A 27,372-nucleotide genomic window follows, 5' to 3' on the forward strand; every position below is an offset into this window, starting at 1 on the left:
CATTGAAATTAATGGTAGCTGAAGCAGCTATTACCCTTTTACTTCCAACACAAGAACAGGCGCAGAAGTGTATAAGCCGCTTCAGCTCCCATTGATTTTAAGGCTACTTCCGGCCCCATCTACTGTGACACATGTCCGGCCCACTGCACTGACAGCCGGGCAAGGCAATCCGGTTGTGATTAGGGATTCACTACAGCAGATTCCATGGTGGATCCTATTCTCAGGATAGGTCATCAATAGTGAATAGAGGGAATCGGGGACCTGTTCAAATTAATGGGTGATTATGTAATACATGTCCAATTCTGCCACAGTGGGAGCTTTTATTTGCGATTCCTGAAGAAAAGATCACAAATTAAGAGTGGGCATTTTTTGCTGTTCATCACATGTGCTGAATGAACATATAGAGAGGGTGAGCTGTATATAAACCAGAATGAAGTGCCGCAGGGTATGCTCTATATGAACACTAAACCAAGAGAGACTGCTTGTGAGGAGGTGAAAGCTAAGTAGCAAACAAGTGCAGCCCTGCGTTCAAGCTTCATAACATTTATTACACGTCGCCTCTGAGAAAATAGTTCTAGTAGGAGCAAAGTACTTTGTATGTTGGCATTTATCCATATACAGGTAATGTAATAATCCGTTCTTTGGAACAAAATAAATATTTAGATGCGTTCTTAAACTTTGCATTAAATGATCATGCAGGGGCCGAAGAAAAGATCCTTGGAGAGTTCAGAGAGACGCACAACCCAATGGCTGCAGACTTCTACCTCCAGGGCATGATCCAGTCTGCTGGGAAGCTCGTCCTCATTGATAAGTTATTGCCAAAAATGAAAGCTGGAGGCCACAAGGTGCTCATCTTCTCCCAGATGGTGCGTTGTTTGGACATATTGGAGGACTATCTCATGCACAAGAGGTGAGGACATGTATTTGACGCACTGTCATTGTAGAAGGAGCCATAACTGCAGTATTGCTTACTCCTCACTACTTTAAAAGGGTTGTTCAAAAACTTAGCTAATGGAGAGGGGAGGGGGGGTGAGAAAGGAATAAAGGAACCATTACTTACGCATTAAATCCCACTCCGCTCCAGTGTCGTTGCTTCGCTTTTCTTCTCTGCTCTTTGTTTACATGGCGGCAGCGGTGACATGTCAGTATATCAGTCTGACCGTTGGGCGCCAGATGAATTGAACGCCCACCACCAATCACGCATTCATCAAACCCCTTTAATGAACTGCACACAAAGAATTATATAGAATCCTGTCATCAATTGAAGATATGGCCTGTGTTGGTTTAGATTGGCATTTGGTACAAATGATTGGTGACCAATGAAGAGGCATAAATGCTTTTCCAGGACAGGGGTCTTTGATTTTTTTTTAGCAGGCTCGTAATAATGCCTTTTATTTCCAGGCATAAAAATGCAGATACACCTAGATTTCTAACTGCATGACTCTTGCTAATCTGCAATTAGCAATAGGTCATTCTTTGTATTCTTAAAATGGGGTACAAGATGCTATTACTATTTGACATATTTAGATAGTAAAGTTGAAAAAAGACATGTTTATCCAAGAGGAGGAGATAACCCGACACCAGAGGTGATTGTAATTGATAGACCTTAGCTTAATGACCCTACAGAAGTCAATACCATCCACAGAAAATGAGATTCATATATAAATAACACATATACGCCATCTGTAATAAAGTTGATTGGTTATTTTGGCCTTCAGTGTGTTAATATTGCTGTTAGTGTATGTCACTACCCAAGTCTCTCTAAAACCTCTATATAGTCATGTTTTACCCATTCTGGTACTTCAATCCTTCTCAGATATCTGTATGAACGCATTGATGGTCGAGTCCGAGGGAATCTCCGGCAAGCAGCCATTGATCGCTTCAGTAAACCAGATTCTGATCGGTTTGTGTTCCTCCTTTGTACCCGAGCGGGAGGTCTGGGGATAAATCTGACTGCTGCTGACACCTGTATTATCTTTGACTCAGACTGGAATCCACAGAATGACCTCCAGGTTAGTAGCTGATATGGCATTATTGGAAAGGTTCCTTAGACCTGAGCTGCACACCATTTACGACTATTAAGATGCACGTTTGTAAGGCAGCAATTGTTGCTTCCCAGCTGTGTCCATAGCGGCCTTAATAGGGAAACACTGGAGTCTTTACAGCTGTTTTTCCCATGGAGAATAATGCCATGACTATTCCTATGTGAAAAACGGAACCAGTTCTTCAGATTAGTCAAGTGTCCAATGGTCACATTCAAACATATGGTATCCTGTTAATGTACCATAAATGCTTTTGGTTGGAATACTTTTTGCAGTTTATTGCAACTTGACTAAGGGTCCATTTACACCAAATGATTTCTCTTTTAAACGCACGTCACCGAGGCAGAAAGTCTTCACAAACAAGTATAAGGGTAATCACTGAAGAAGAATTAATTAAAAAACTAACTTTATTAATAAGGATTAAAATCAAACTGGACAGAACAAAACATATATCTTTAGTTGAGGTGTTAGGGAAAACCCTTCACTTCTCTGATTCCAAGTAGGTCTCTTAACAATGACCCCACTAGTAACTATTAGGTGTCTCAGTTCTCATGTGCAAGTTTATAGAGTACATGGGATGACAACCTTCCTTTATTAGTGTGGTATGGTCATTGAAATGAGTGGGGTTTAACCCTCCTCCTGCTGATAAATAAATTATGGGGTTGCCCTTATGTTGGGTCCCCAGATCAGACAGAAGTTCCAGATAGAAGAAGAGGTGTTATACGTGTTGCTTAGACACAAAGCTGTGCTTTTATAGAGTTCAGTTGAGACCCTCCTTAGGATATAAAAGAAGGAGGATTAAGTTGTGAGCACAGTATTTTAATGCTCCTTAAATATCCCTTTATTCAAGTGTGGTAAATAGCGGTTATTCACCACTAGAGGGAAGGAAAGGGTTAAGTGTCAAGAAAGGACCAACAAAAAGAGCCAATAACTGGTATTAATCAAGGTGGAGTGATTGAAATCCTCCACTTAAAATACCAGTGTAGATGTGCGATGTGAGGCCCAGTTTAAGATTTAGAAGGTCCAGTTAGCAAGGGGTTAAATAGTGCCATAGAAGAGTGGATAGGAAAGACCAGCGATGAATACAAAGAATGAGCTGGTTTTTCTCTCCTAGTTAAGTATCTTCTTCCTTGAAGTAACTCCAAAATTCTAGTTAACCAATAGAGTTAGATCAAAAATAGGAGAGGAAGGGGTTAACTATTGCATAGAGAGCCCTTCCACTCAGAAAGTATGTGAACGCACCAACAATGTCAGAGTTCACTCTGTTGGCTCGTTCAAACGAGAAATCGTTCAGTCGGTCACATTCAGTCTGTTAGTAAAGGAGAACGACTGAACCATTGGTATTTAAGCTCAGAAGACAAGGGGGCATGGTCCATTTCAGTTTGACCCTGAACTGCCAGCTATAGTGACCCCTCTGTTGGAGCACTTCCTTCCTTTTCAAAAAACCAGGCGATCACTGAGGCGTCCAGAAGCTCTGTGGTCCATAGCAGAAAGTTAAGTATTACTTCTTCAGGTAAAAATCCTTTCTTCCCACCACCACCATTGGCACTACAACTCCCTTCCATGTTTGCTCTTTCCCCCCTCCGCCACAGGGAGCCCTCTACTCTCCTGAGCACCTCCTGGCAGATGTTCTTTCAGCAGCATAACTTGAAGGGGGCTTCCTTTTGGGAGTCAGACCCACACACTTCCTTGCTGGTCTTTTACCTTAAGCATCCCACTGCTGCTTTCCGACTCGGAGGGGGGTGTTCTAGTGGTGTTTCTTGCGGAGAGCCCTTGGTTAGCTGGAGAATGTCTTCTGGGTCTTACACCCAGGCGGTGCTGTTTTGTCACTGCTTGCTCGCGGCCTGCTGATGTGAGTTGAAGGTGCCGGCGTGTTGCAGGCTCACCCATGCGGAACTTGTGGCACAGAGAGGGAGACTGAGCAGTTGCTCCTGCACTTGCTTGCGGGTTTCACCGCCACTGAAATTTTCCAGGCTCCATCACTAATTGAGCCTTCAGCCTAGCCGCGGCACTTCTAGTAGTGCAGGCTACACTGGGGTCTATTCGCAGTTTTTTCTGGAAGAGAGAATTCCTTCTGCTTTTCCTCCTATTCTCCTCAAACGCTTCTAGATCGGACTTCCTATTGGTTCCCACCTCCCGGCCTTACTTCTTCCTTCCTGCATATTTCTCTGCTCACCTCCTGAGATCAGTGTTGTTCTGACATGCTTCTCACACATCTACCAACTGGCAGTTCAGGAGCAGCTCTGGACCGGGTAAGCTCTACCTGGCGGTTAGCTCCCCTTCTCTATTGCTCCTTCTGCAGTGCCCCTAGTAGTAGCTTTACTGACTGCTGTCAGCAGGCCCTCGGTATCATGTCTAACTCCAGAGCTGAAGGCTCCAGACAAGACCCAGCCAGAGCCACATATTTGGTGTGCTCTTGCTTCAGTACCAAGTTCCCATACTAGGCAGCCTGAGCTGTTGTGCTACAACTGTCTTCCCTTGAGATCAGCCACTGGTGAACCGCCTACAGACGTTGCTCCTATCCAGCCCTCGTCGACTGCTAAACCAGAACGGCATGCTCTGCCTTTCGAGTGGTGTTGTACTTTACTAAAGCGTCCACCGCTATCATAGACAGGCTGAACCGATCTATGTGTCTGACGATGGCAAATTTGCCACGCCTGATGTCTCTCGGGTAGGTCCAGGAAATGGGCTAGTCCTCTCATTCGAGGCAATCTTCTAGCTCCCCTGCATAATCATCTCCTTTAGTCCCTGTAACAACGTGTTCGGAGCTCTTTAGAGAGGAACTTTCGGCATCTCTCTCAAATTCTGACCAGGATGCGGAACAGGCATATAAGACTATCGACCAGACAGCAAAGCTAATAGTGGTGGTGAAAGACACTTCAGGTAAAGGATCAGGCACCCTCTTCAACTATGGAAGCCTTTTCTTTCAAATGCCCAAATAGTTCTTCAAAGGTCTCATTCAGAATTCGAAGAGGTGTTAGTCAAAGAATGGAACCTTCCCGACAAACACTTAACCATACGAAAGTGTTTGGACATCATGTACTCTTTTTCTGAAGACTTAGTTAAGAAGTGGTAGTCTTCCCCAGTATTGGAACCCCCAGTACCCTGTTTATCGAATACCACCAGCCTGCTAATGGCAGATGCCTCATCCTTTAGAGATGTACAGGAGAAAAAAACAGAATCCCTAGACAAAACTCCCTTTGAAGCAGTGGGTTCAATACTTCACCCTGTCTTTGCTTCTACTTGGGTCAGTAGTGTTACTTCTAAATGGGCTAAACAATAACTTCACAGCATTCTTTCTGACTCTTCTCTGGGAAAACTATCAGACATAGCGCAACAGATAGGCAAAGTGGGAGATAGGCAAAGTGGGAAAGTTTCTCTGTGAAGCCTTTCTAGATGCAGCCAGGCTAATAGCTTGTGCATCAGCCTCTTTGGTTATGTCTCCGGACTTTGTGGCCTCAGAGTCCACCTCTAAGCAGTCTTTAACACGTGTTCCTTTCATCCTTAATTGTCCCGCGCCACTTCGGTGCTAAACTGAACGAGATTATTTCTGAGGCCACTGGTGGAAAAAGTTCTCATTTACCACAAAACGCAGGCAGATGTGCAAGTTCTGTGCAGAAGACGCCACCTCAGTTTTGTTCCTTTTGACACTCCAGATTCCAGTCCTCGAATATCTTTGCAGGACCAAATCCAAAGGCCTTCCTAAAAACTCCCTAGCATCTACCACCACAATCCTCCAGGTCTGCCTCTACTAAATCCTCCCTATGAAGAGTTGTTCCCACCCAAGCTATTCAGGGTGGGGGGTCTCTTTCCCTATCCAGGGAATCTTGGCTTGCCCTTGCCCCAGAAGCCCTGGACTCGGGAAGTCACCTCTTCGAGTTAGGTCATAGAGGTTTTCCGGCCGTCTGATGGATTGTTTTTTCAGCTCAAGAATTCCGGTGTTTCCTCAAAAGGCCAATGCTTTGGCTCATGCGATTTATGTTCTAACCTCCCAGGGTGTAATGGTCTCAGTTTCTATTCCAATCTCTTCGTGGTGCACAAGAAGGCCGGCATTGTCTGACCCGTTCTGTATCTGAAGCGGTTGAATCAATATGTCATGGTTCAACACTGCCCCATGGAGTAGTCGAGATCCGTCAGTGCGTCCATTGAACTGGGGGAGTTCCTGTCATTAATCGACACCAAGGATGCAAATCTTTATATCCCCATATGTCCAGTGCATCAGCAATCCCTAGGCTTTGCCATTCACTTGGAACACTACCAAGTCACAGCCCTTCTGTTCGGGTTGGCCATGACCTTCTGAGTCTTCATGAAGGTTCTGGCATCAGTGATGGCTTTCCTCTAGTTCAAGGAGATAGTAGCCATCCCCTATCTCGATATCGTCTTGGTGAAGGCCACGACTCAGTTGGACAATTTGAGAAGCATTTACATCACTCTAGATACTCTGTCTCTTGAATTGGCAGCATTGTCAGCTAAACCTTCATTAACCATCTTCCATCAGGACATAGAAGTTGGTGGTCCTGCGTCCTGTGCCATTCTTTTTTCCTACGGTGGTGTTGACCTACCACATTACCAAGGACCCTGTTTTACCTTCATTCTGCCCATTAGCCACTCATACTTTATTCACAAATTTGGATTTGGTTCAAGCCTTGAGAATATACATCTCCTAGACGTCTGCCTTTAGACGAGATGACTCTTTGTGTGTGATCCCAGATGGTTTGAGATGCGGCCTGGCGGCTTCCAAAGCAGTTATTTCTCACTGGATCAGATCAATAGTAGCAAAGGTTCTGGATTACTGCTCGTTTGACTGAAGCAGTGGGGTGGCTGATGTGTGCTCCCACCCTTTAAGTGTGTAAGACAGCCACTTGGGCCTCTCTACACACCTTCTCCAAATTCTATCGTGTGTACACTTTTGCATCTACAGATGCTTCTCTCGGTCGAAGAGTTTTGCAGATGGCCATCAACTGGCTGCATCGTCACTGTATACCTTTCCCAAACCCTGGGAACATCTCTGCGGTCTAAGTTATGTCCCCCAATGCAAAAAGATTTTTGTACTTACCGTAGCATTTCTTTCTCATCGCTTTCATTGGGGACACAGCACCCAAGTACTTTGACTGACATTTTCATGATTTTTAGCCTTGTTGAGACTTTCTCTCTGGAGGTTCACATGATTCTAAAGGCTCGAAACAGCAGTTTAAAATGTTCTTAACATTTTATTCTTTCCATTGATTGATTGTTTTTTCTCTCATATCCTACGGCTTGCATACAAACTGACTGGCTTGGTGCCTGCAGGAGGGGTATAGCTAGTAGGAAGAGCTAACATTTTTTTTGCTTAGTGTTCGCCTACTAATGGTGGTAGCTATACCCATGGTCTAAGCTGTGTCCCCCAATTATTGTGACAAGAAAGATTTTACGGTAAGTACAAAATCCTGTTATACCTTATCCACGGGATAGTAGATAACTGATTGTTGATAACTAACTGACAGCAGAGAACCCCACCCATTAAGAGTCTGGAACATCACCGAATGACTGGAGCCATGGTCACTTATACATGCCACCACTCCATTTGTTTCAAGCGCTCCATTATCTCCAGTTGTGTCATTAAAATAAATGGAGTATGGAGCATTGCTGTGCATGTGCGATCATCTTTTCATTCATTCGAGGATGATCTGGACCACCAAACTTGGGATCAGTGGGGATCCAGAGGTCAGGCCCCCAATAGTCTGCTAGTTCTCCCCTATCCTGTGGATACGACATAACTTAATTTCATGGGATAACCCTTTTAAAGAGGTTACCCCGTTGTACAGCCCCCTTCTCATACGGAAGGTTCGCCTGAGTGTTATTTGCAAAGTAGTTGCAGCAGTGTATGACGATGTGGCTACTGAAACCATTGGGATTGTTCAGTGGTCCTGTCAGTGCTGTTGAATGTGGCTCGTTGTATTAGAGACAAGTGGGAGGAGCTCTTGTGGTTCTTTGGGAATACATTTTTATAATGACTTCTAGCATGACCGCATTATAGCTATTATGATTGGTTCGTCATTTTGATTTTACCGGTTGTGTATTTTCTTCATAGGCTCAAGCCCGATGTCACCGAATCGGTCAGAACAAAGCTGTGAAGGTTTATCGATTAATAACAAGAAACTCCTATGAGCGAGAGATGTTTGACCGAGCGAGCCTCAAATTGGGTTTAGACAAAGCCGTTCTACAGAGTATGAGTGGAAGAGAAAATAGCGTTGGAGGGGTAAGGGACATTTATCTCTTAGCTTCCCTATTAACATGTTCACATTTTCAGATATGATGTAGTGAAGTATTCCTGATAACTGATATCTGCATTGATAACAAATGTGTTACATTTCGTAACAGAAAGTAATTGACATGTTTCTGTAAAATTAAACATGCTGATTACACTGGTAAAATGGAATAATAGCAGCACGTCTCATTTTCAAGTTATTTAACCCCTTAGTGACCAAGCTTTTTTTTTCATTTAAAAAAATCGTAACTCCTTTATTTATCCATCGACGTCGCTGTATCAGGGCTGTTTTTTGCGCGCCGAGTTGTATTTTTCAATGGCACTATTTAATGTACCATATAATGTACTGAAAAACATTTAAAAAGTTCTAAGTGGAGTAAAATGGGAAAAGAAAAAATCTGCCATCTTTCAGTGCGTCTTCTTTCTACGGCGCACAAACTGTAACAAAAATGACATCAATTTATGGGTCACTACGATTACTACGATACCAAACTTATGTAGTTTTTTTTTTTTTTTTTTTTGCTGTACTACTTTTATTTCTTTTCAAAGACGTTAATTTTTTTAAAATTCTTTTTTGCCGCCATCTTCTGTGCACAATAACTTTTTTCGTCCAAGGGCTCATTTCTTGCTGGACGTCCTGTAGTTTGCGTTATTACCATTTTGGAATACATACAACTTTTTGATCACTTTTTATTGCTTTTTTTTCTTGGAGATAGAATGACTGAAAAAAGCGAGATTCTGGCGTTCTTAATTTTATTTTTCAGGTGACATTCACCGCGCAGGGTAAATAATGCATTACTTTGATAGATCAGACTTTTATGGACGCGGCAATACAAAACATGTATTTTTGTTTTATGATTTTGATTCCTTTATTTAGTCTAACCAATGACCTGTAAAAAAACAGTTCATTAATTACAACTTACTGGTGGATGATCCGCAGTATTTATGCCACGTGGAAACATATCCTATATGTTGCATAAACCTACCCTTATAGTGTTCAGTCAGCGCGCGGTGTGTAACGGTGATTGCGAAATAGTTGCGCAATCACTTCTGTTCTTTTTATTAAGCAAGGTTAATGGCGAGCCTGCTGGATTAATTGTATAAGCATATTTCCAAAAAATACAATACGGCAATTGGATTACATTATTCCCCATAATCGGAAAACCTTACGTGGCAGAAAAAAATAGATATCATATTTGAATTCAGCGCACTAAAGTTACAAAAATTGTATTGCACAGTGTAATTGACAGTTCTAGTTCTGAAATGGAAAGCCATAAAATTACTGACATACACAGATAGTTATAACATACATAGTGTAGAAATAGGAGTTGAGAACCCCGCCATACCACATTGCAGTCCATAATAATGCAGCGTTTGGGATGTTCAGTTCTTTGCATGCTCTACATTTAATGGTATGATTATTTTCCCTTCCTGGACAGATTCAGCAGCTCTCAAAGAAAGAGATAGAAGACCTTCTCAGACGGGGGGCTTATGGAGCAATCATGGATGAGGAAGATGAGGGCTCAAAGTTCTGTGAGGAAGACATTGACCAAATCCTTCAGAGGAGGACAAAGACCATAACTATAGAGTCTGAAGGAAGAGGGTCAACGTTTGCCAAGGTATGCAAGAAGTGCAGTATCTAATAGAGAGCCATGTCTAAAGCATGTGTTGTACTGTAATCCTATTAAAGGGGTTGTCCAGAACTTTTACTGTTGATCATGTATCCTCATATAGGCTATCAAGAGTTTGTTGGTGTGGGTCCACCGCTTGGCATTCCTGCTGATCTCCAGGGTAGATTTTAGTACAGATGGTGCCGGAAGCAAATATGCTGTCAATATTGAAGCGGCATGGTTTGACAACGCAGGCACAGCTTCCCCTCCAATGTTGACAACACTGTCTGCTTCCAGTGCTGTCTGCACTGCTGGGAATTAGCCGATTGGTGGGACCACTGCTGATCAACAGTTGAGGATAGATCATCACTGGTAAAAGTCCTGGATAACTTCTTTAAGGTAATTAAAACCTGCCTCACATGGACCAGAAAATATGTGTTTTTCTAAAATTTGGTATCCTTCTTCCAGGCGAGTTTTGTGGCTTCTGGTAACAGAACTGACATCTCATTGGATGATCCCAACTTCTGGCAAAAATGGGCTAAAAAGGCTGAAATTGATATAGATTCAGTGAGCGGCAGAGTAAGTATATTCTTTCATCACTTAAGTGTTATGATGTTCGTATATTAGAGTACAGCTTCAACTCACAAGCCTGAGATTACCATATATTGTACCAAATGTCAGCTAAAGTGGTATTACTCTGGAGCAATGCCATACTGTGGCACTTGTCCTCTATTGGGCACAGTGGTATAAAAATGCATACTGCCCACTATACTTTTTTAGGTGGGACAGTCTATAGGAGAGCAACGTGTGTTGTACTTTCTATATGGTAAAAAGATAAAGGGTATACCTGCTTGACAAAGGGCCAAAGAACACTTGTCAGTGGGAGCCTGTGTCTACGTTCCGTGTATTTGATGGGAGCCTTCCAGGTTCATAGGCTGAATGTGTTCATGTAACGGAATATAAAAGCACTCTAATATATAGTTCAATGGGAAACATTCTATATAAATAGCGCATTCATTTCAGTCCATATAACCATAGTGCCACCATCACTACCCCACCTGAGATGTCTAGAGGACGTCCTCCTCTGACTGTCCCCAAACTGGTCCACACGGATCTCAGGCTCACAGTCCTGATGGCTGCTCCTACAGCTTCTCTGGCTAGCAGTCAGCATTCCCCCTTTGAGTGTGACAGGAGCAGACTTTTATGTAGCTTCCTGCCACACCCATAGGCGTTAACCCTTTCACTGCAGTCCCAGAAGTCCTGTCTGCAGCCCTCTACAGGCCCTTCTGTGTACTTCACTCCCACAATAGGTAATAAAAGTCTGATAGGTAGGAGTCTCATCACTGAGACCCCTACTAATCCCGAGAATGGGAGACCCATATTCCCCTCTTCTTGTCACTGCGAGGTTGCTTCTCCCACCCACAGTGACATCAGATTGACTGACTGACTGAGACACACAAATCAGTTCAGGACAGCACCCAGAGAAGGTGAATAAAAACAAGAAAACTGTGAAGATGTAGGACACATCTGGTGTGGACAGCCTGTCTCAAACAGGCTTTCTAATAGTGTAGTGCTTGTCCACCCCTAGTTTTCTAAATGGGGTAATTTGTGGGGGATTTCCATCATTTTGGCATCTCAAGGGCACACAAGCAAAATGTCTGTTCTGAAAGCCACCGGCTGCTCCTTTCCTTTTTGGGCCCTGGTATGCATTCAGACATAAGATTAGGGCCACAATGGGCATTTTTCTGAACACAGGGCAGACAGGAGGTATCAATTCTGGTGCACATGCTCATTTTCATTTGCACTTTTAGAAAAATGTCTTTAAAATATATGAAATTTAATTAAATGTTAAATTTTACACGTCTCCTATATTGCATAGAAAAACGTAAAGCTTTTTAAGTGTGCTTCTAGAATAAAGTTAACAGATGGAAATATGTATTTAATCAAAACTTTGTACAGTATGTTTGCACATATTTGACATATTGCAGTTGAAAATATGAAAAAATGACAATTTGTAAAAAATTCTCCACAATTTTGGTACTTTTAATAAATATACGCAAATTCCATCGGTCTATTTTTACCACCTAAATGAATTATAATATGTGGCAAAAAAAACAACACAATGTCCGAAAACCTTTACAGAGTTATTCTATGTTAAGGTGACACATACCAGATTTCCAAAGTTTGGCTCCGTCACTAAAGCACAAACAGGCTTGGTCACTGAGAGGTTAAATAGTAAACTGAAACCTATATGTAAACAAGAGAAATCAGTTCATTTTTTATCAATCTACACAGTTAAAAAACATTTAGTTGAATGTTACTGTCCAAGCATTGTATTCAGAGCTCGGCCATGCTTTACATCCACCTGCAGAACAGCCTGGTCATTGATACACCAAGGATTCGTAAGCAAACCCGACCTTTTAGTGCCACCAAAGATGAACTTGCGGAGCTTTCGGAAGCAGAAAGTGAAGGAGATGATAAGCCTAAGCTGCGAAGACCCTATGACCGGTTAAATGGATATGGTAGAACGGAATGCTTCCGAGTCGAAAAGAATCTTCTGGTTTACGGGTAAGAAGCAGGATGGAGTTAATGTATCCTAGAATGAAATAAACATTGCAATATTGTATTGGACATCTGTTGTCTGTCATCCATTGTAGGTGGGGAAGGTGGCGAGACATATTATCACACGGCCGATTCAAGAGACAGCTTAATGAGCAGGACGTGGAAATAATCTGCCGAGCATTGCTGGCTTACTGCCTAGTGCACTACAGAGGAGATGAGAAGATCAAGAGCTTCATCTGGGACCTCATCACTCCAACGGAGGACGGGAGGACACGGGAGCTGCAGAACCATCTCGGTATGTGTATGGCCTTACATTTTTCTGCACTGGTTCTGAGATACTAAAAAGAGAATTTTACAAAAATTAATTATGTTTGCATTAAGTCACAGGTTAACCATAAAATCTATGTTAAACCCTTGGAGTAGTGTTGAAATTCTGGACGTTTTGTGTTGGATGTTTGATCCATGCTTATCTGGAAATTGGAAATATTACATATTGACGAAGAATGTAAACTTTAATCCTGTCATCTAAACCTCTTTTAAGGATATAGAGACGTTTTGTCTTTATGTTATGTATTTGAAGATTACATGTCCTTATGCTTTACAAAATTATACATAACTGAAATATTGTATGTCATGGGAATGACTTTGGCTGCCAGGTTTTCCAGAGGAAGTAGATCTTTAATCGTAACGTTCCTAAATATAATTCCCTCTATCATGACCCTGCGGCATCCACAAGGTAGGTGTCAAGCAGTGCTGTTGTAGCCATTAGGATTGGAAATTAGAGGCCCCTAAATACATTAGTTATCCAAATGTGTCAATTTCGGTGAACCAGCCGATTGTCGAATATGTATGGTGGCCTCCTGACTTTCCCCAGACATGATGTTGCGGGGAAGGAGGATCGGAAATATGGAATTTCATCATCCAATCCTTGGAGAGTTTGGCGGTGACTTTCTAAACTGTCTCCATGAAGTCACTTGAATACTTGGTCAACGCAAGTGTACATGTATGTGGGGGGCTCGGGAGAATTAGCGTTCAGCCAAACAAGCGTTTAGCCAATGGCTCTTGAAGGTGTATGAGCCCCTTTGGACTTGACACCAAACCATGCAAGCTGCTGTCATATGAAGTGTCCACAATGGGATCATCAGTTTACTGTCCTTTCACTTGTATATATGTGTGTGTGTGTGTAATATTGGCTGGTGTATGGACTGGACCATACCAGGCTGGATCGGCCAGCGTATTACAGACTGTCTAAAAGATGGGACTTTCTTTAGCCTGACTTTGTGTTTTTACACTGGATGATTATCGCTCAAAAAATTGCTGGATCGTTCAAATTGAACGTTGACTGATAGTGTGTTCACTTATCGTTCATCATTTATTTTATGCAAGCCTAAAGATCATCGTTGGCTTGTTCAGTATCGTTCGGTTTAAACACGATTGTTTAGTCGTTCTCATTCACAGGTACAGGGAACGGCTGAGCGATCATGTTTAAAAAATAAAAATAAATAATGTATCTGTGTGTTTAAACTGACTCCCCCCAGTGAATGAGCAAACTGTGGCATCATTGTTTGCTCGTTAGCTCGGGTGAACGATTTCTCGCTTTGTGGAAAAACCACACTTTAAGGCCCATTTAGACGTAACGAATTTAAGCGATAATTGTTCAGTGTAAATGCAAAAAATCGCTCACTATTCATTCGCTGGATCACTGGCTTCTCGTTGTGATGAAGCGTAAGTGAGAAGCCAATAATTTCTTTCAGTCTAAACGCTCTGCACAAATGCTGACTACCTTAGCGGTGACGTCAGCACTCATGCAGTAGTTTTAACAACTCAGACCGTGTAAAAGGGCCATAATGCAACGGCATTTCATGGTGTGCTGTGCTATCAAGTTGGCTTATTTACAATTCGAATTACTTTACAATGGATTTTGTTGTGTTAGGATAAGAGAACAGTACCTTTTTAATGGATTAAGATTAGACAAAGTCCTGCGACATGATATCGCAAGGAAGGTAAAATGTGTTGCATTTGTATATAGTAGTATTATTAGGAAATTATAGTACCAGTGTATCTGGTGGCACAATGTGCCACACAACTCTGCTACATGCACGTTACATACACAGCTCTAATACATGTACATCACATACAGCATAGCTACATACATTCTTCATCCCATACAACAGGATCACAAGCAGCACAGCACTTGGAATAGAGGACCCGTGATGAAATCAGTCATGCTCCGCCCCTGATCACATGACAGTGACATGACAGGTCCTTCATCCTGAGTGAGTTACATGCTCCTCCCCTGATCACATTATGGTGACATCATCACAGCTTCTTCATCCCTTTGCAGATTAAGAGTGGACTACATCCCCTACAAACCCCCTGCGGCCTCAGTTGCTATGGAATACTAACAAACACCTAGCTGGACAGTAGCCGTGTGCTACCAGGACCTGTGATGACATCAAAGTCATGTGATCAGGGGTGGAGCATGTAACTTACTCGGGATGAAGGATCTGTGATGACATCATGAGCATGTAACTCACTCACGGACGGACAGGCGGTCGTTAGTATTTTGATTATATATTTTCTTTTGTGCTGATCCTGAGTCTCAGCTCATAATATACTCCAGAGGCCCTTTTACGAGTCTGCAGGCTACAGACCTAACTCTTCCCAACATCCTCTCTGCTTACAGTATTCTCTCTTCACGACAACCACTAACTAGGATATACTACAAGTACAGATCTGCATTGGTTTCCTTATTTTATATTCGTGTATGCACTCTGTTTTAGGTTTATCTGCTCCAGTGCCACGAGGCCGCAAGGGGAAGAAGGTGAAGACTCAGGCTAGCACTTTTGACATCCACAAGGCCGATTGGTTGCGTAAATATAACCCAGAACATCTTCTACAAGACGACGGGTATAAAAAGCACTTAAAACATCACTGCAACAAGTAAGAGTCTGCTTCACTATCATTCATTGGTCCAAACATTCCATTGTATATTTAGAATGTCAGTTTTCTGGAATTACCAGTAGACTTCTCAAGCCATTTCTTCTTCTTACGGTCTAATGTGCTCCTTTCAGGGTGTTGCTCAGAGTGAGAATGTTGTACTATCTCAAGCAAGAAGTAATTGGGGCCCACAGCAAGAGAGTTCTGGAAGGAGTGGATGCCAGGTAACTGTTTTCTCGTATATTTTCTTTCTTATGGCATATTCACGTGGCGGATTGTCTGCATGGATATCAGCTGCAAAGTTTATGCAGTGCTGATTTGAAATCTGCAGTGCAGAAAAATTAGAAGCACCATGTCATTTCTTGGCGAGGTTTCCATACAGAAACTGCTAAAGCCGGGGTGGGCAGCCACACGCACATTGGGGTTGGGGCTAATCTGTGTGCAGATTCCTCGGCATGCTACAAATAGGCAAGGCTCACCGTATGAACCTCTCCCAGTGTTGCATTCTGCAAAGTGATTTTCTTAATAGTATTATTAACCCCTTAGTGACGGCGCTATCGTAAAACTACGTCCTGCTGTTGCAGGACGTGTATGGAGGGAGGTAGAGCCGCTATCTCCCTCCATACAGCGCGGGCGTCAGCTGTTTATTACAGCTGACACCCGCGGGCAATAGCCGCACTGTTCGGCCAATCGCGGCTATTAACCCTTTAAATGCCGCTGTCAATTCTGACAGCGGCATTTAAATCCCCCGAACGCTGTTTGGGGGTCCCGCACGGCCCCCCCGCGGTGAGATCGGGGGAGCTGTGCAGGTGTCATGGCAGCTGGGGGGCCTAACAGGGTGGCTTGAAAGACTGCCTGTAAAAAAGCAGTATGACGTAATGCTATAGCATTACGTCATACTGCAGGAGCGATCAAAGCATCGCATGTTAAAGTCTTCAAAGTAAAGTAAGAAAAAGATCAATAAAGTTTTTTAAATTGTAAAAAAAAAAAAAGTTATAAAAGTTTAAATCACCCCCCTTTTGCCATATCAATTACTAAAAAATCTAAATCATAAAATAAAAATATGTATTTGGTATCGCCGCGTCCGTAAAAGTCCGATCTATCAAAGTAGTGCATTATTTTTCCTGCAAGGTGAACGTCGTCCAAAAAAAAAAAATAAAGAACGCCAGAATTACACTTTTTTAGTTACCCTGTCTTCCAGAAAAAATGCAATAAAAAGCGATCAAAAAGTCGTATGTATTCCAAATTGATACTATCGGAAACTACAGGACATCCCGCAAAAAATGAGCCCTTGCACAACTACGTCGACAAAAAAATAAAAAAGTTATTGCGCGCACAAAATGACGGCAGAAAATAATTGAAAAAAATTAAATATCTTTAAAAAAAATACAAGTACTACAGCAAAAAAAATACTATATAAGTTTGGTATCGTAGTAATCGTACTGACCCATAGAATAAAAATATCAGGTCGTTTTTGTTGCAGTTTGTGCGCCGTAGAAACAGGACGCACCGAAAGATGGTGGAATGTCGGGGTTTTTTCCATTTCTCTCTGCTAAGAATTTTTAAAAAGTTTTTCAGTAAATTATATGGTACCATAATAAATAGTGCCATTAAAAAATTCAACTCGTCCCGCAAAAAACAAGCCCTCATACAGCGACGACGATGGATAAATGGTACCATAATAAATAGTGCCATTAAAAAATACAACTCGTCCCGCAAAAAACAAGCCCTCATACAGCGACGACGATGGATAAATAAAGGAGCTACGATTTTTTAAAAGGGAGTAGGAAAAAACAAAAATGGAAAAAAGCAAAAAAGCTCCGTCACTAAGGGGTTAATATATAGAGTCCTTATGTCATTTTTGTTTGCTTTTTAGTGAAATTGATTTATGGATTCCTGAGCCCGATCACTCTGAATTACCAGTGGATTGGTGGGATGCAGATGCGGACAAGTCACTTTTAATTGGAGTGTACAAGCATGGTGAGTAGAGAAAGCTCTTGAGGTTTGGTATGTGCACCCACCAACACCAAGGTTTAACTCAATTGTGAGAGGTTGATAAAGAACAAATGTGGTCCTTTGTGTATCTTTTTTCTATTTGCTACTTCATTTAACCCTTTCTAATGCCGTGTTGGACCTCATCTGATTTCCCTGCATATTGAGTGAGGTTTGACTTGTTTCTTACACTAGGCAGGACAGCGCTCCGAAGTCAGAGGCTGTTCAGCATATATATATTACACTATGCAGGACAGTGCAGCTCTGATGGCGGAGGCTGTTCTGCATATGAATATTACACTATGCAGGACAGCACAACTCCTACATCAGAGAACTGTCCTGTCAAGTGTAATATACATATGCAGAACAGGGTCCGATGTCAGAGCAGCGCTGTTTTGCATAGTATTGTATACATGTCTAGAACATCCATTGACATCGGAGCTCTGTCCTGCATACTTTATTCATTTCTAATTTCTCTAATGACTATCGATCGTTAGAGGAATTAAAAACTAATAGTTTTATTATATAGATGTATGTTATATCAATATACATATATTTACAGGATTATTACAAATGATCTTCTCAATGTGAAACACTCATAACTCATGCTTAATTTTCAAAAAACTGCTAATAAAACCATCATGACGGGTCATTTTTATGTGTTTGTGTTGAGGAATTCCATAGAATCCAGCTGTTTAAAAGGTGTTGAAAATGTTATAAATCAAGTACAAAAAGCATTATCTCTTAAAACTGTACCGATCCTGTGCAGATATCCTGTCGGTTCCCTGCAGGTCTTTATTTACAGGCTGCCAGCAATGATGTACCATGGCTTTATGTAACCGCTGCAGCCAATCAGTAGCCTTAGTAGCCCCGTGCCATACTGCTAGCATCACCACTCACTTTTGTAACATTTGCCACTTTCATTTTAAACAACCTTTTTGATTATGCAGACAGCGATGGTTTATGTAACAGTGGCAGAAAACAGCGCTGTTATTTATTTACGGAAACATTGTTCGTTTCCTCTCAGGGTATGAAAAATACAACACAATCCGAGCAGATCCGGCTTTTTGTTTTCTTGAACGAGCTGGAAAGCCAGATGAAAAAGCTGTTGCAGCAGAACAGAGAGCCAATGATTACATGGATGGGTAGGTTACAGGACCCACGACAGTTACTGCAGTAAGCCTATCACTGAAAGCCCATGTCCTAATAATGGTCAATCCTTTTGTTCTCGACAGCGATGTTGAAGATCCGGAGTACAAGCCTGCCCCTGCCCTATTTAAAGATGATATGGAAGTAAGAAAGCTAAATGTTTGAATTGTGCAGTTACAAGGATTCCTGTCCATCTGTCCTGCTGCTTATCCCCTAGTGATATTGCCATATCCCCAGACAATCATGCTACACTTGACTCTTCCTGTAACTTCCATAGACAAAAGCAGAGAGAGCAGCTTGCAAGTGGCCACTTTGCATTGGAAAATGAGAGTCGGGGGGCGCACGCTCTCCCTGTAGGTGGGGGGTCCTAGAGGTAGCAGTCCCACTTATCAGGGGTTTATAACAAGTCCTGTGTATATGTCATAAATGCTTGAGATGGGAATACCTCTATAGAGTACAAGGAATTTATAGATTAAGGCCACATGCAGCATCTGCAATGCAATGTCTACACTACGCCAATATCCAGCTTTATTGGAAATGCATCCAATTAAAAAGCATTCAAGACTGCGCCAATTTGCAATAAAACCCCACGTCAGTGCAGTTTTTGATCAGAAAGCAGCTGCCAGCAGGTAGTGCAATGTGTGCAATAGGACAGATCCATTTTAACAGGATGGTATTGAAATGTGACCTTTATTTCATTGGATGTTATCTTATGCCCTCGCTGCAGGATGATGCATCCTCCCCCGGTGACCTGGTTATAGCAGATGGAGGTAAGAAATTCCTGTCTTTATTTATACTAACGCTAATGGCAAAAACTAACCAAAATAGCCATCAACTCAACTTCCTAAAGAGAAGCTCCACCCCGTTGACACTTTTAGGAACATATTGTAGGCCTTGCCTTGGAATACTGGTTAGGTCAAGTACTTGGGTGTGAAGTAGTTTCCAAGTGTGATTCCCTGTGACTTAGGTTTAAAAACAGGAATATGTCGTGAAATTAAATACATGACCCTGTTCTGTATGCTGTCATTTTTAAAATTGGACTGTTTTGCTGCAGTTTTTCCATCATATAAAGCCACTTGGTCCATAGCTATTAATGTAATTCTACAATGTGTAATTAGAGATGATGGTGAAGCTGGAGCTTCACTTCAATCTTTTATTCTTGCTATGATTTACAAATATATGTAAATCCCTAATTTTTCATGTTTAACCAGATGGACAGGTGCTTGAAGGAGACAAAGTCTACTGGCCTACACAGTCGGCACTAACCACCCGCCTCCGACGACTTATAACAACATTCCAGCGTACTTCGAAATTTAGGCAGGTTCAACAAATCCCGCACATGTTTCCCGTTCATGCAACTGTGACGCAAACACCTTATGAAGATGTTTCTCTGAATCCAAAAGTAGCTGCAAAGATTGAACGACAACAAAGGTTAGTAGACTAAGGTCAGGGGAGCAATCGGGTAAGCCAGGGTTTGGTAAACCATGCAGCAGAAACAAGTCTGCAGTACACAGGATAATTCGGTAGTAGTCAGGGACCTAATGGATCAGAGTAGTAATGCACAAGTACAGAGGCCAGGGAAGCAAACCAAGAGTTAATTCACATGAGTATACTTTTGGTCCGTGTGCTGTCCAAGTCTACAATGGACCAGGCTCGGACAGCACACAAACCCAAAGAAGTGTCAAGTGTCAATTCACACATCCATTATTTTCACATGGATTATGTGTAAGAAATCGGAGCATGCCCTATCCTGATCCGATTTTCCTCATTCTTTTCAATAGAGACAGCACGTAGACACCATCTGTGTGCTATCCATATTTCACAGGTCTTTTACTAAGAGATGGCAATAAAAGGACTGGAGCCTGTTTCTGTTTTTTTGAGGATGTGAAAACAGATTACATGCAAGAGTTTTTACAAAAAAATGGACATACGGATGCCATATAGAACTGCTAACTGATGGACAAATACCCCTTCTAGTCCATGTTACTGGGGGACACAGCTTGGACCGTGGGTATAGCTACCACCACTAGGAGGCGGACACTAAGCAAAAAAAGTGTTAGCTTCTCCTACCAACTATACCCCTCCTGCAGGCACCAAGCTAATCCGTTTTAGTTGCCTCTCAGTTACCGGTCTTCGCTCCTTTTTTACGACTGCTTTTGAGAATACAATGCAGGCACTAGACTCTCCCTGGATGCTCTACCAAGGAGGGCTCACATCATGGAGTCAACCACCCTATTGTATGCCCACCCCTCATTCGAAAAGGAGATACAGTCTTACACCATTTTGACTGTGAACAGCCAGTCGTAGCTTGCACCCTCCCTCCACAAAGAGTAGGCAAGCGCTAGGGTGCAGGCTGCTGGAGTATAGGAGTCAATCTATGGATGGGTGAGTATACTTCACTTTGAGGTAAGTATTCTCCACCTCCTCACTCCTAACCTCTCACCCACTGGATGGGAGTCTGCCCACCTCTCCTGATAAGGCCTCTACTACAACCCCCATCATACCTGCTCGAGGCTCTCCTTCTCAGTTTATCCCCTCTTCAGCGCTCCCTTCCTGGTGCTCCACTGCGTATTTTCTTTTTATTTTACACCAATGGGGGACTGTTACCCCATCGGTGCCTCTTTACTACTTTCTCCCTCGGGTGCCTGCTGCTGGGGGCTAGACAGAAACCTCTCTCCCTCCTACCCCAGCAGAACTTTGTTCACTGCAGGCAATGCAGGACCTCCACTCGGTCCTCCCTGGGGACAGGTTGTCAGCAGTAATATTACTCGGACCTTAGGGGGCGACCTACTCTTTTAGTCACCCGATTGGTGGTTATACTTTTAGGAGTGGGCTCACGGGCTCTCTTCAGCCTATTAGGGTGCCCCTACAGGGAACATTTGCTTGTGGGAGAATCCTCCAATCACTGCTCTGGGGGCCCAATTCCGGCGCTCCCATTGATTCTTGCGCTTCCCAGGGCTTAAAGCCCGCTCTCTGGCCCTTTTCTTCATGTCCTTTTCCTCCTGATCTCGGCATCCTCTCCTCGACTGAGACCTGTGATACCTCTTGTGGATCTTCTTCTCACAGCAGCAAGGCCTGGGACGACCAGCACAGAGTAGGGTAAGCTCTGCCTGGTGGCTCGCTCCTTTTCACTTGTGCTCCTTCTTCAGGAGGCGGAAGAGCATTAGACTGCATATCAAGAGGACCCTAGTATATATCCGGGTGCCCTCCCCATTGCACCCATAGCAGCAAGCAAATTGGGCCTGGTCACCATGTCTGACCCTAGGGCAGAATGCTCCAGACAGGCTGGAGTCAGAGTCACACCTTTTGCATTCTTTGGACGTTGTACCAAACTTTCATGCATGCGGTCTGAACCACTCTGCGCTGATCACCTCCCATTGACACAGGTTCCCAACGATCTGCCTACCGGCCCCCTCCCAGCTACAACCCCATCGACCACTGACAAGGAATCAGCATACTCTCTGTTTCGTTCAGCCCTGGACCTCACTAAAGGTTCCAAGACTATTGTTGATAGGTCTTCCCATCACCTGTTCCCTAGCCCATGGCCTCTCCCGTGGAAGAACCAGTAAGCGTAGTAGGCCATCTCATTTGCAACAATCCTTAGTCGCCACTCCCCCGTGGGACGTGGGGAGGTGTCTGAGTCTCTCTCTAAATTAGATCTGAACGAGGAACAATCGTTCAAACTATAGTTTGATAACTGCAGTAAAGGACACCCTGCAGGTAAAAGATCTGGAGCCAGAAGCATCCACAAGACGTTCCCCTTAGGCCTTTCCTTCCCATAAGGAATTTAAAGACGTCTTGACCAAGGAATGGAATCTCCCTGCCAAACGTTTCACTAAACAGAAGCACTTAGACATTATGTACCCCTTTCCGGAGGAGTCCATAAAGAAATGGGCATTATCTCCGTCGGTAGACCTTACAATGTCAGGCATGGCAAAACACACCACTCTGCTTATGGCGGACTCCTCTTCTTTTGCGGACACCAGCAATAAGAAACTAGAATCACTGGCCAAAACGTCTTTTGAGGTGGTAGGTTCTGCCCTATGACCTCCCTTTGCTTCTAAGGTCAGCAGGGCTACTTCTGAGTAGGCTAAGCAATTGTGCCACAGTATTCTCTCTGGTTCTTTCCCAGAAGAACTCACAAATACTGCGCAACAAATTGGCCATGCAGGCAAATACCTCTGCAAGGCCTCCCTGGATGTGGCCAGACTAGTAGCTCAAACTTTGGTGGCCTTTATAGCAACACAAAGGACGCTGATGCAGCGTCTAAAAGGTCCTTAGCTGGACTTCCACTTGTAGGTTTCTGCCTCTTCAACGCTCAGCAAGACAGGATTGTTTCGTAACCACGGGTGGTAAGATTTCCCACCTACCTCAGAACAGGTCTAGCCCAACATCAGAAGAGGCGCCCTCAATTTAATTCCTTTCAGTGCTCCACTCAGCGTACCACGGATACCAAGGAAAACACCCTGAAAGAAGCCTTCCTTCAGACCCCAACCCTCCTGGCGTCCCTGTCCACAGGCTCACATATTAGGGTCTTATTGAACCTGTCATCAAGACCATGATGAAAGCTAGGAAATCCTCCTCCTCTTGGGATTGCAACCAAGTGTGGAAAGCTTTCTTCCTCTGGTGTGAACAGCGTGGTTTTCACCCCATGTGTTTTTCCCTTTCTTGGCTACTCTTTTCTCCAGGCAGGTCTAGACATGGGCTTGGGCCTCAGCTCCCTGAAAGGACAAGTATTAGCCCTGTCCATTCTTTTCTATCACTCTTTAGTGTCGAAAGCAGCTGTTCACACCTTCATACAGGGAGTTACCCATACAGCTCCTTCCTATCGTTCGCCAATTCCACCATAGGACCTTAACCTCAATCACGTCCACGTGGCGCTTTTGGTGACTGTCACCTCCATTCACTGAGTCTCAGAGCTCGCAGCTCTGTCAGCCAAGCCTCTCTTCACTGTAGTACACCAGGACAAGTTGTTCCTGTAGCTTCCTTCTGACCGAGGGTGGTAGCATCATTCCACATCAATGAGGACATTGTACTACCATCTTTGTACCCTGCAGATTCGTGGCTTATGAGGTGATCATTTCACGTTGGATCAGGTCAGCAGTGGTAGAAGCATACTGTGCAAAGGGCAGAGATCCTCCCTTCACATTAATGCACATTTGATTCGGGCAGTGTGTAATGGCGCTTCTGCCATTCAGATCCATGTGGACCTCTTTACACACATTTACAAAATTTTACAAGGTTCACAATTTGACATTCACTGACTCCTCTCTCCGTCAGCGCATTTTACAGACAGCCATATAACTGACTGCATGTCTTTTTACATATTTTTCCCACCCCTGGGGGACTGCTCTAGAACAACCAAACGGTCTAAGCTGTGTTTTCCAATGACACGGACAAAAATATGAGATTTTTTATACTTGCCATAAAATTTTTTTCTTGTTGTGTTCATTGGGGAACACTGCACCCACCCAGTTTTTTTCTATTTTGAGAATTGTTTGCTATCTCCCTCCTTGTTGGAGCGTTTTCCTCTGAGTTCTTCACTGTGTTATGTTTTAATTCTTAATGGTTTATATGTTACACTACCTGTTGTACCTTTTTTTAATATCCTCCTTTTCAGCTCCTACTGCTTGCATACAAACTGACGAGCTTGGTGCCTGCAGGAGGGGTATAGCTGATAGGAGGAGTGAACACTTTTTCTGCTCCGTGTCCACCTTCTAGTGGCAGTAGCTATACCCCTGGTCCAAGCTGTGTGCCCCAATGAATGAGGCAAGAAAAAGTTTTTACAGTATGTACAAAGATCTCATATTTTTTTGCGGATGCAACACAGAGAAGTTTTTAATTGGTCAGGCAGGCCAAGTTCATTACAGCACAAGGATATATAAATATTAAATATTTCCTAAATTGTGTTTGATAAATTTCAGATGTTTCTAGTGGGGGTCTGTGCATCAAGACCCTCCTGAGAAAATGCAGGCTGCGTACTCTAAGTAAATTCCCTCTAACATCTTGGAAGTTTTCTGTAGCTGGAGGATCCCTTTAGCCTCTGAGTCACCCCAGTGTTACTAAAGTGATCCAAAGAGTAATCCGTGTGAGAAGTTATGTGGTTACCTTATCCTTTCTTCATTGTACATACATTCTCGTACAGATGGACTCGAAGGGAGGAAGCTGACTTTTACCGCGTAGTTTCCACTTTCGGAGTTGTGTTTGATCCAGGAAGGGGACAGTTTGATTGGACCAAGTTTCGAGCTATGGCAAGACTCCATAAGAAGACAGACGAGAGCCTTGAGAAGTACCTTTATGCCTTTATAGCAATGTGCCGAAGGGTGTGTCGATTGCCTTCTAAAGAAGGTGGGTACTAGGAGTTTTCTGAGGACTTTTCTAAATCCTGTACAACTTGTGTTTTAGTAATATCCTGTCTGTTACCTCTGATAACAGGGCCTTATAAATGAGCAGAGTTAAATGGGTTGTCCAGGCATACTGTACCACCCAATCTGACATCACGTGTACAGAGGAATAATTGCATGCTAAAGCAACCATCAAAGGACCAGAGAGCATGACTTATGGGTCGTGTAAATTAGAATGGAGACCGCGTGCTGTTGCTTATCTCCATGCCTCATGTCAGGTTGGAAGAAGAGAATGCCTGGACAATCCTTAAAGAGAGTCTGCTCCATGGCTTTACTGATTTTATCGCGTGACGAACCCTATATAGAAGGAAACTGTCATCACCTTTGAGCCACATACACTGTTATGAGCTCAACGGTGAGGAAAGGGAATTCCAGACTGTGTTTCGTACTCACTAGATGCCCCATTCCTGCACAGTGACTTTGCAGACCACTCTGTGCGCACTCTCTTCCATAGAGATGAATGGCAGAGCATTGCACAGAGCTGTCTGACAAGAGTGGTACTCTGTGTGCCAACTTCACCGTGACACAGTGCAGGACTTGGTGAGTGTGAAACACTGCTCCCTGGACTCCCTATTCTCCTACCTGTGAGCCCCATATTGTACTTTATAGGACTCAAAGGTGATGACAGGTTCACAAATGAGTTAAATTAAACCATTATATTATCCAAAAGTTGAATATTTTACTTATTTTGTATTGATTTTTAAATTACTGTTTTTCTGGAAATTCTTGCTTTTAGGGAATAATATAACTAACACAGCTGTTTTATTTAAGCAGACCTTGCGGACTCATCCATCTCCATCCAGCCAATCACAGAAGAGAGAGCTTCCAGAACCTTGTATCGTATTGAGCTTCTGAGAAAGATTCGCGAGCAGGCGATCCACCACCCGCAGCTGTTTGAGCGCCTTAAGCTCTGCCAGCCAAACCCAGATTTACCAGTGTGGTGGGAATGCGGTAACCATGATAGGGATTTGTTAATCGGAGCTGCTAAGCATGGTGTAAGCAGAACAGATTATCACATTCTGCGGGATCCAGAACTTTCTTTTATGGCATCTCAGAAAAATTATAACCAGAATAAAGGGACCCCTTCTACTCCACTCTCAGCACCACAAAGCCAGCTGCTATTATCTGCATCCCCTCTTACTCCTCAGTCTCGGACTCAAGATCTAAAAGGCAGCCCCAATGAAGAGGTCAAAGTGAAAGATGAAGAAGGAAAGGATGAAACTCTTTTACCGGCTGTAGAGTCTGTGAAACTAAAGTTGGAGGCAGTAAGTCTTGCTAATGGCCCATTGTCTCTCCCTGGAGAGCATAAGCCAGTTGGTAAGCCTGAGACAGACAGGCGTATGGTAGCAGCGAGGACTGAGCCGCTAACACCCAATCTAACTTCCAAGAAGCCGAGAACCGGCAAGCGAGGGTCAGCCTCCAGTTCGGACTCTGATTCTGACACGAATCGATCTTCTTGCTCATCCAGATCTTCCTCTTCATCATCTTCGTCGTCCTCCTCTTGCTCTCGCTCAGGATCCAGCTCTTCTTCCTCCTCTTCCTCTTCATGTTCATCATCATCCTCGTCGTCTTCTTCCTCTTCTTCATCTTCATCGTCTTCATCTGAGGACAGTGACAGTGATGATGGGGATGGACAAAAATGCGGTACGTACAAGGCTCGAAAGTTGCTATTCTGAGCTTCATAGTTACTCTTTTTTATTTCCAGTTTTTAATTATGATGCATTGTTTTTCCAGTCCCGTCTTAGAGTGTAATTACCAGAAAAAATACGAATGATCCTCCGATGTGCTTGAAAAACGGGTCAATGGCTTATTTCTGGGCTCAGTTAGGGTGTTTTTACACAGGTCAACTATCATCTGAATAGTTGGTCGGTAAGCTTACGGATGACTCTTCTTTGAGTGATTTGTTGCTCAGTTTCACAATGAATTGTTGGTGGGGGGGAGATTTACCGGATCGGAAATATCGTTCTTCGACTGGTTAGAACACGTGAGATTCTTTGCCGGCATGTATTTGAAATTTCGACCCCTCTCCAATAAATGCTCATTGGTTACAGAATGCACATACATAGAGTATGTGGTCTTTGAGTGAACACTCGCTACTGTGGCCAATTAGTATTTGGTGGGAGGTGCACACTGAACAAGCGCTTACCTCCTTGCAAAGTTGTTGGCTAGTTGTTGGAAAAACAATGTTTGCCCGTTTACATCGGGCAATAATTAATCAACCACTTAATATTTTCACCTGAAACTAAGCGACTAGTGAATGAATTCTCACTCATCACCTGGTTGGTGGTAGAAGTTTCATGAAATAACTGTTGCTTACATTCGCTCTATTAAGCATCGATCAACGATAGTTGTCCCATGTGAAACCACCTTAAAAAAGGTTATCCGACCATTACACTGTGCACAGGATAAGCAGTAAATATGTGATC

At 43.2% G+C, this 27,372-nt stretch overlaps 1 protein-coding gene across 9 annotated transcripts in view; it reads left to right on the plus strand.

Moving 5' to 3' along the window:
• Nucleotides 1-27,372, plus strand: part of CHD9 (chromodomain helicase DNA binding protein 9) — a 179,781-nt gene that overhangs the window by 133,255 nt on the left and 19,154 nt on the right. For 6 of the 9 annotated variants that reach the window (XM_066584027.1, XM_066584031.1, XM_066584029.1 and 3 more), the window contains 16 exons: nucleotides 700-910; nucleotides 1,817-2,012; nucleotides 8,113-8,280; nucleotides 9,729-9,908; nucleotides 10,368-10,478; nucleotides 12,271-12,467; nucleotides 12,557-12,756; nucleotides 15,245-15,404; nucleotides 15,536-15,625; nucleotides 17,278-17,381; nucleotides 18,421-18,538; nucleotides 18,629-18,686; nucleotides 19,270-19,312; nucleotides 19,754-19,973; nucleotides 24,688-24,890; nucleotides 25,718-26,590. In XM_066584027.1, coding sequence (XP_066440124.1) covers nucleotides 700-910; nucleotides 1,817-2,012; nucleotides 8,113-8,280; nucleotides 9,729-9,908; nucleotides 10,368-10,478; nucleotides 12,271-12,467; nucleotides 12,557-12,756; nucleotides 15,245-15,404; nucleotides 15,536-15,625; nucleotides 17,278-17,381; nucleotides 18,421-18,538; nucleotides 18,629-18,686; nucleotides 19,270-19,312; nucleotides 19,754-19,973; nucleotides 24,688-24,890; nucleotides 25,718-26,590 — 3,132 coding nt within the window. The remainder of the gene's footprint in view (nucleotides 1-699; nucleotides 911-1,816; nucleotides 2,013-8,112; nucleotides 8,281-9,728; nucleotides 9,909-10,367; nucleotides 10,479-12,270; nucleotides 12,468-12,556; nucleotides 12,757-15,244; nucleotides 15,405-15,535; nucleotides 15,626-17,277; nucleotides 17,382-18,420; nucleotides 18,539-18,628; nucleotides 18,687-19,269; nucleotides 19,313-19,753; nucleotides 19,974-24,687; nucleotides 24,891-25,717; nucleotides 26,591-27,372) is intronic. The other 3 variants (XM_066584028.1, XM_066584030.1, XM_066584032.1) reach the window with 1 other exon arrangement.

The sequence above is a fragment of the Eleutherodactylus coqui genome, chromosome 11 (assembly GCF_035609145.1).
Source record: "Eleutherodactylus coqui strain aEleCoq1 chromosome 11, aEleCoq1.hap1, whole genome shotgun sequence".
NCBI classification, from domain to species: Eukaryota; Metazoa; Chordata; class Amphibia; order Anura; family Eleutherodactylidae; genus Eleutherodactylus; species Eleutherodactylus coqui.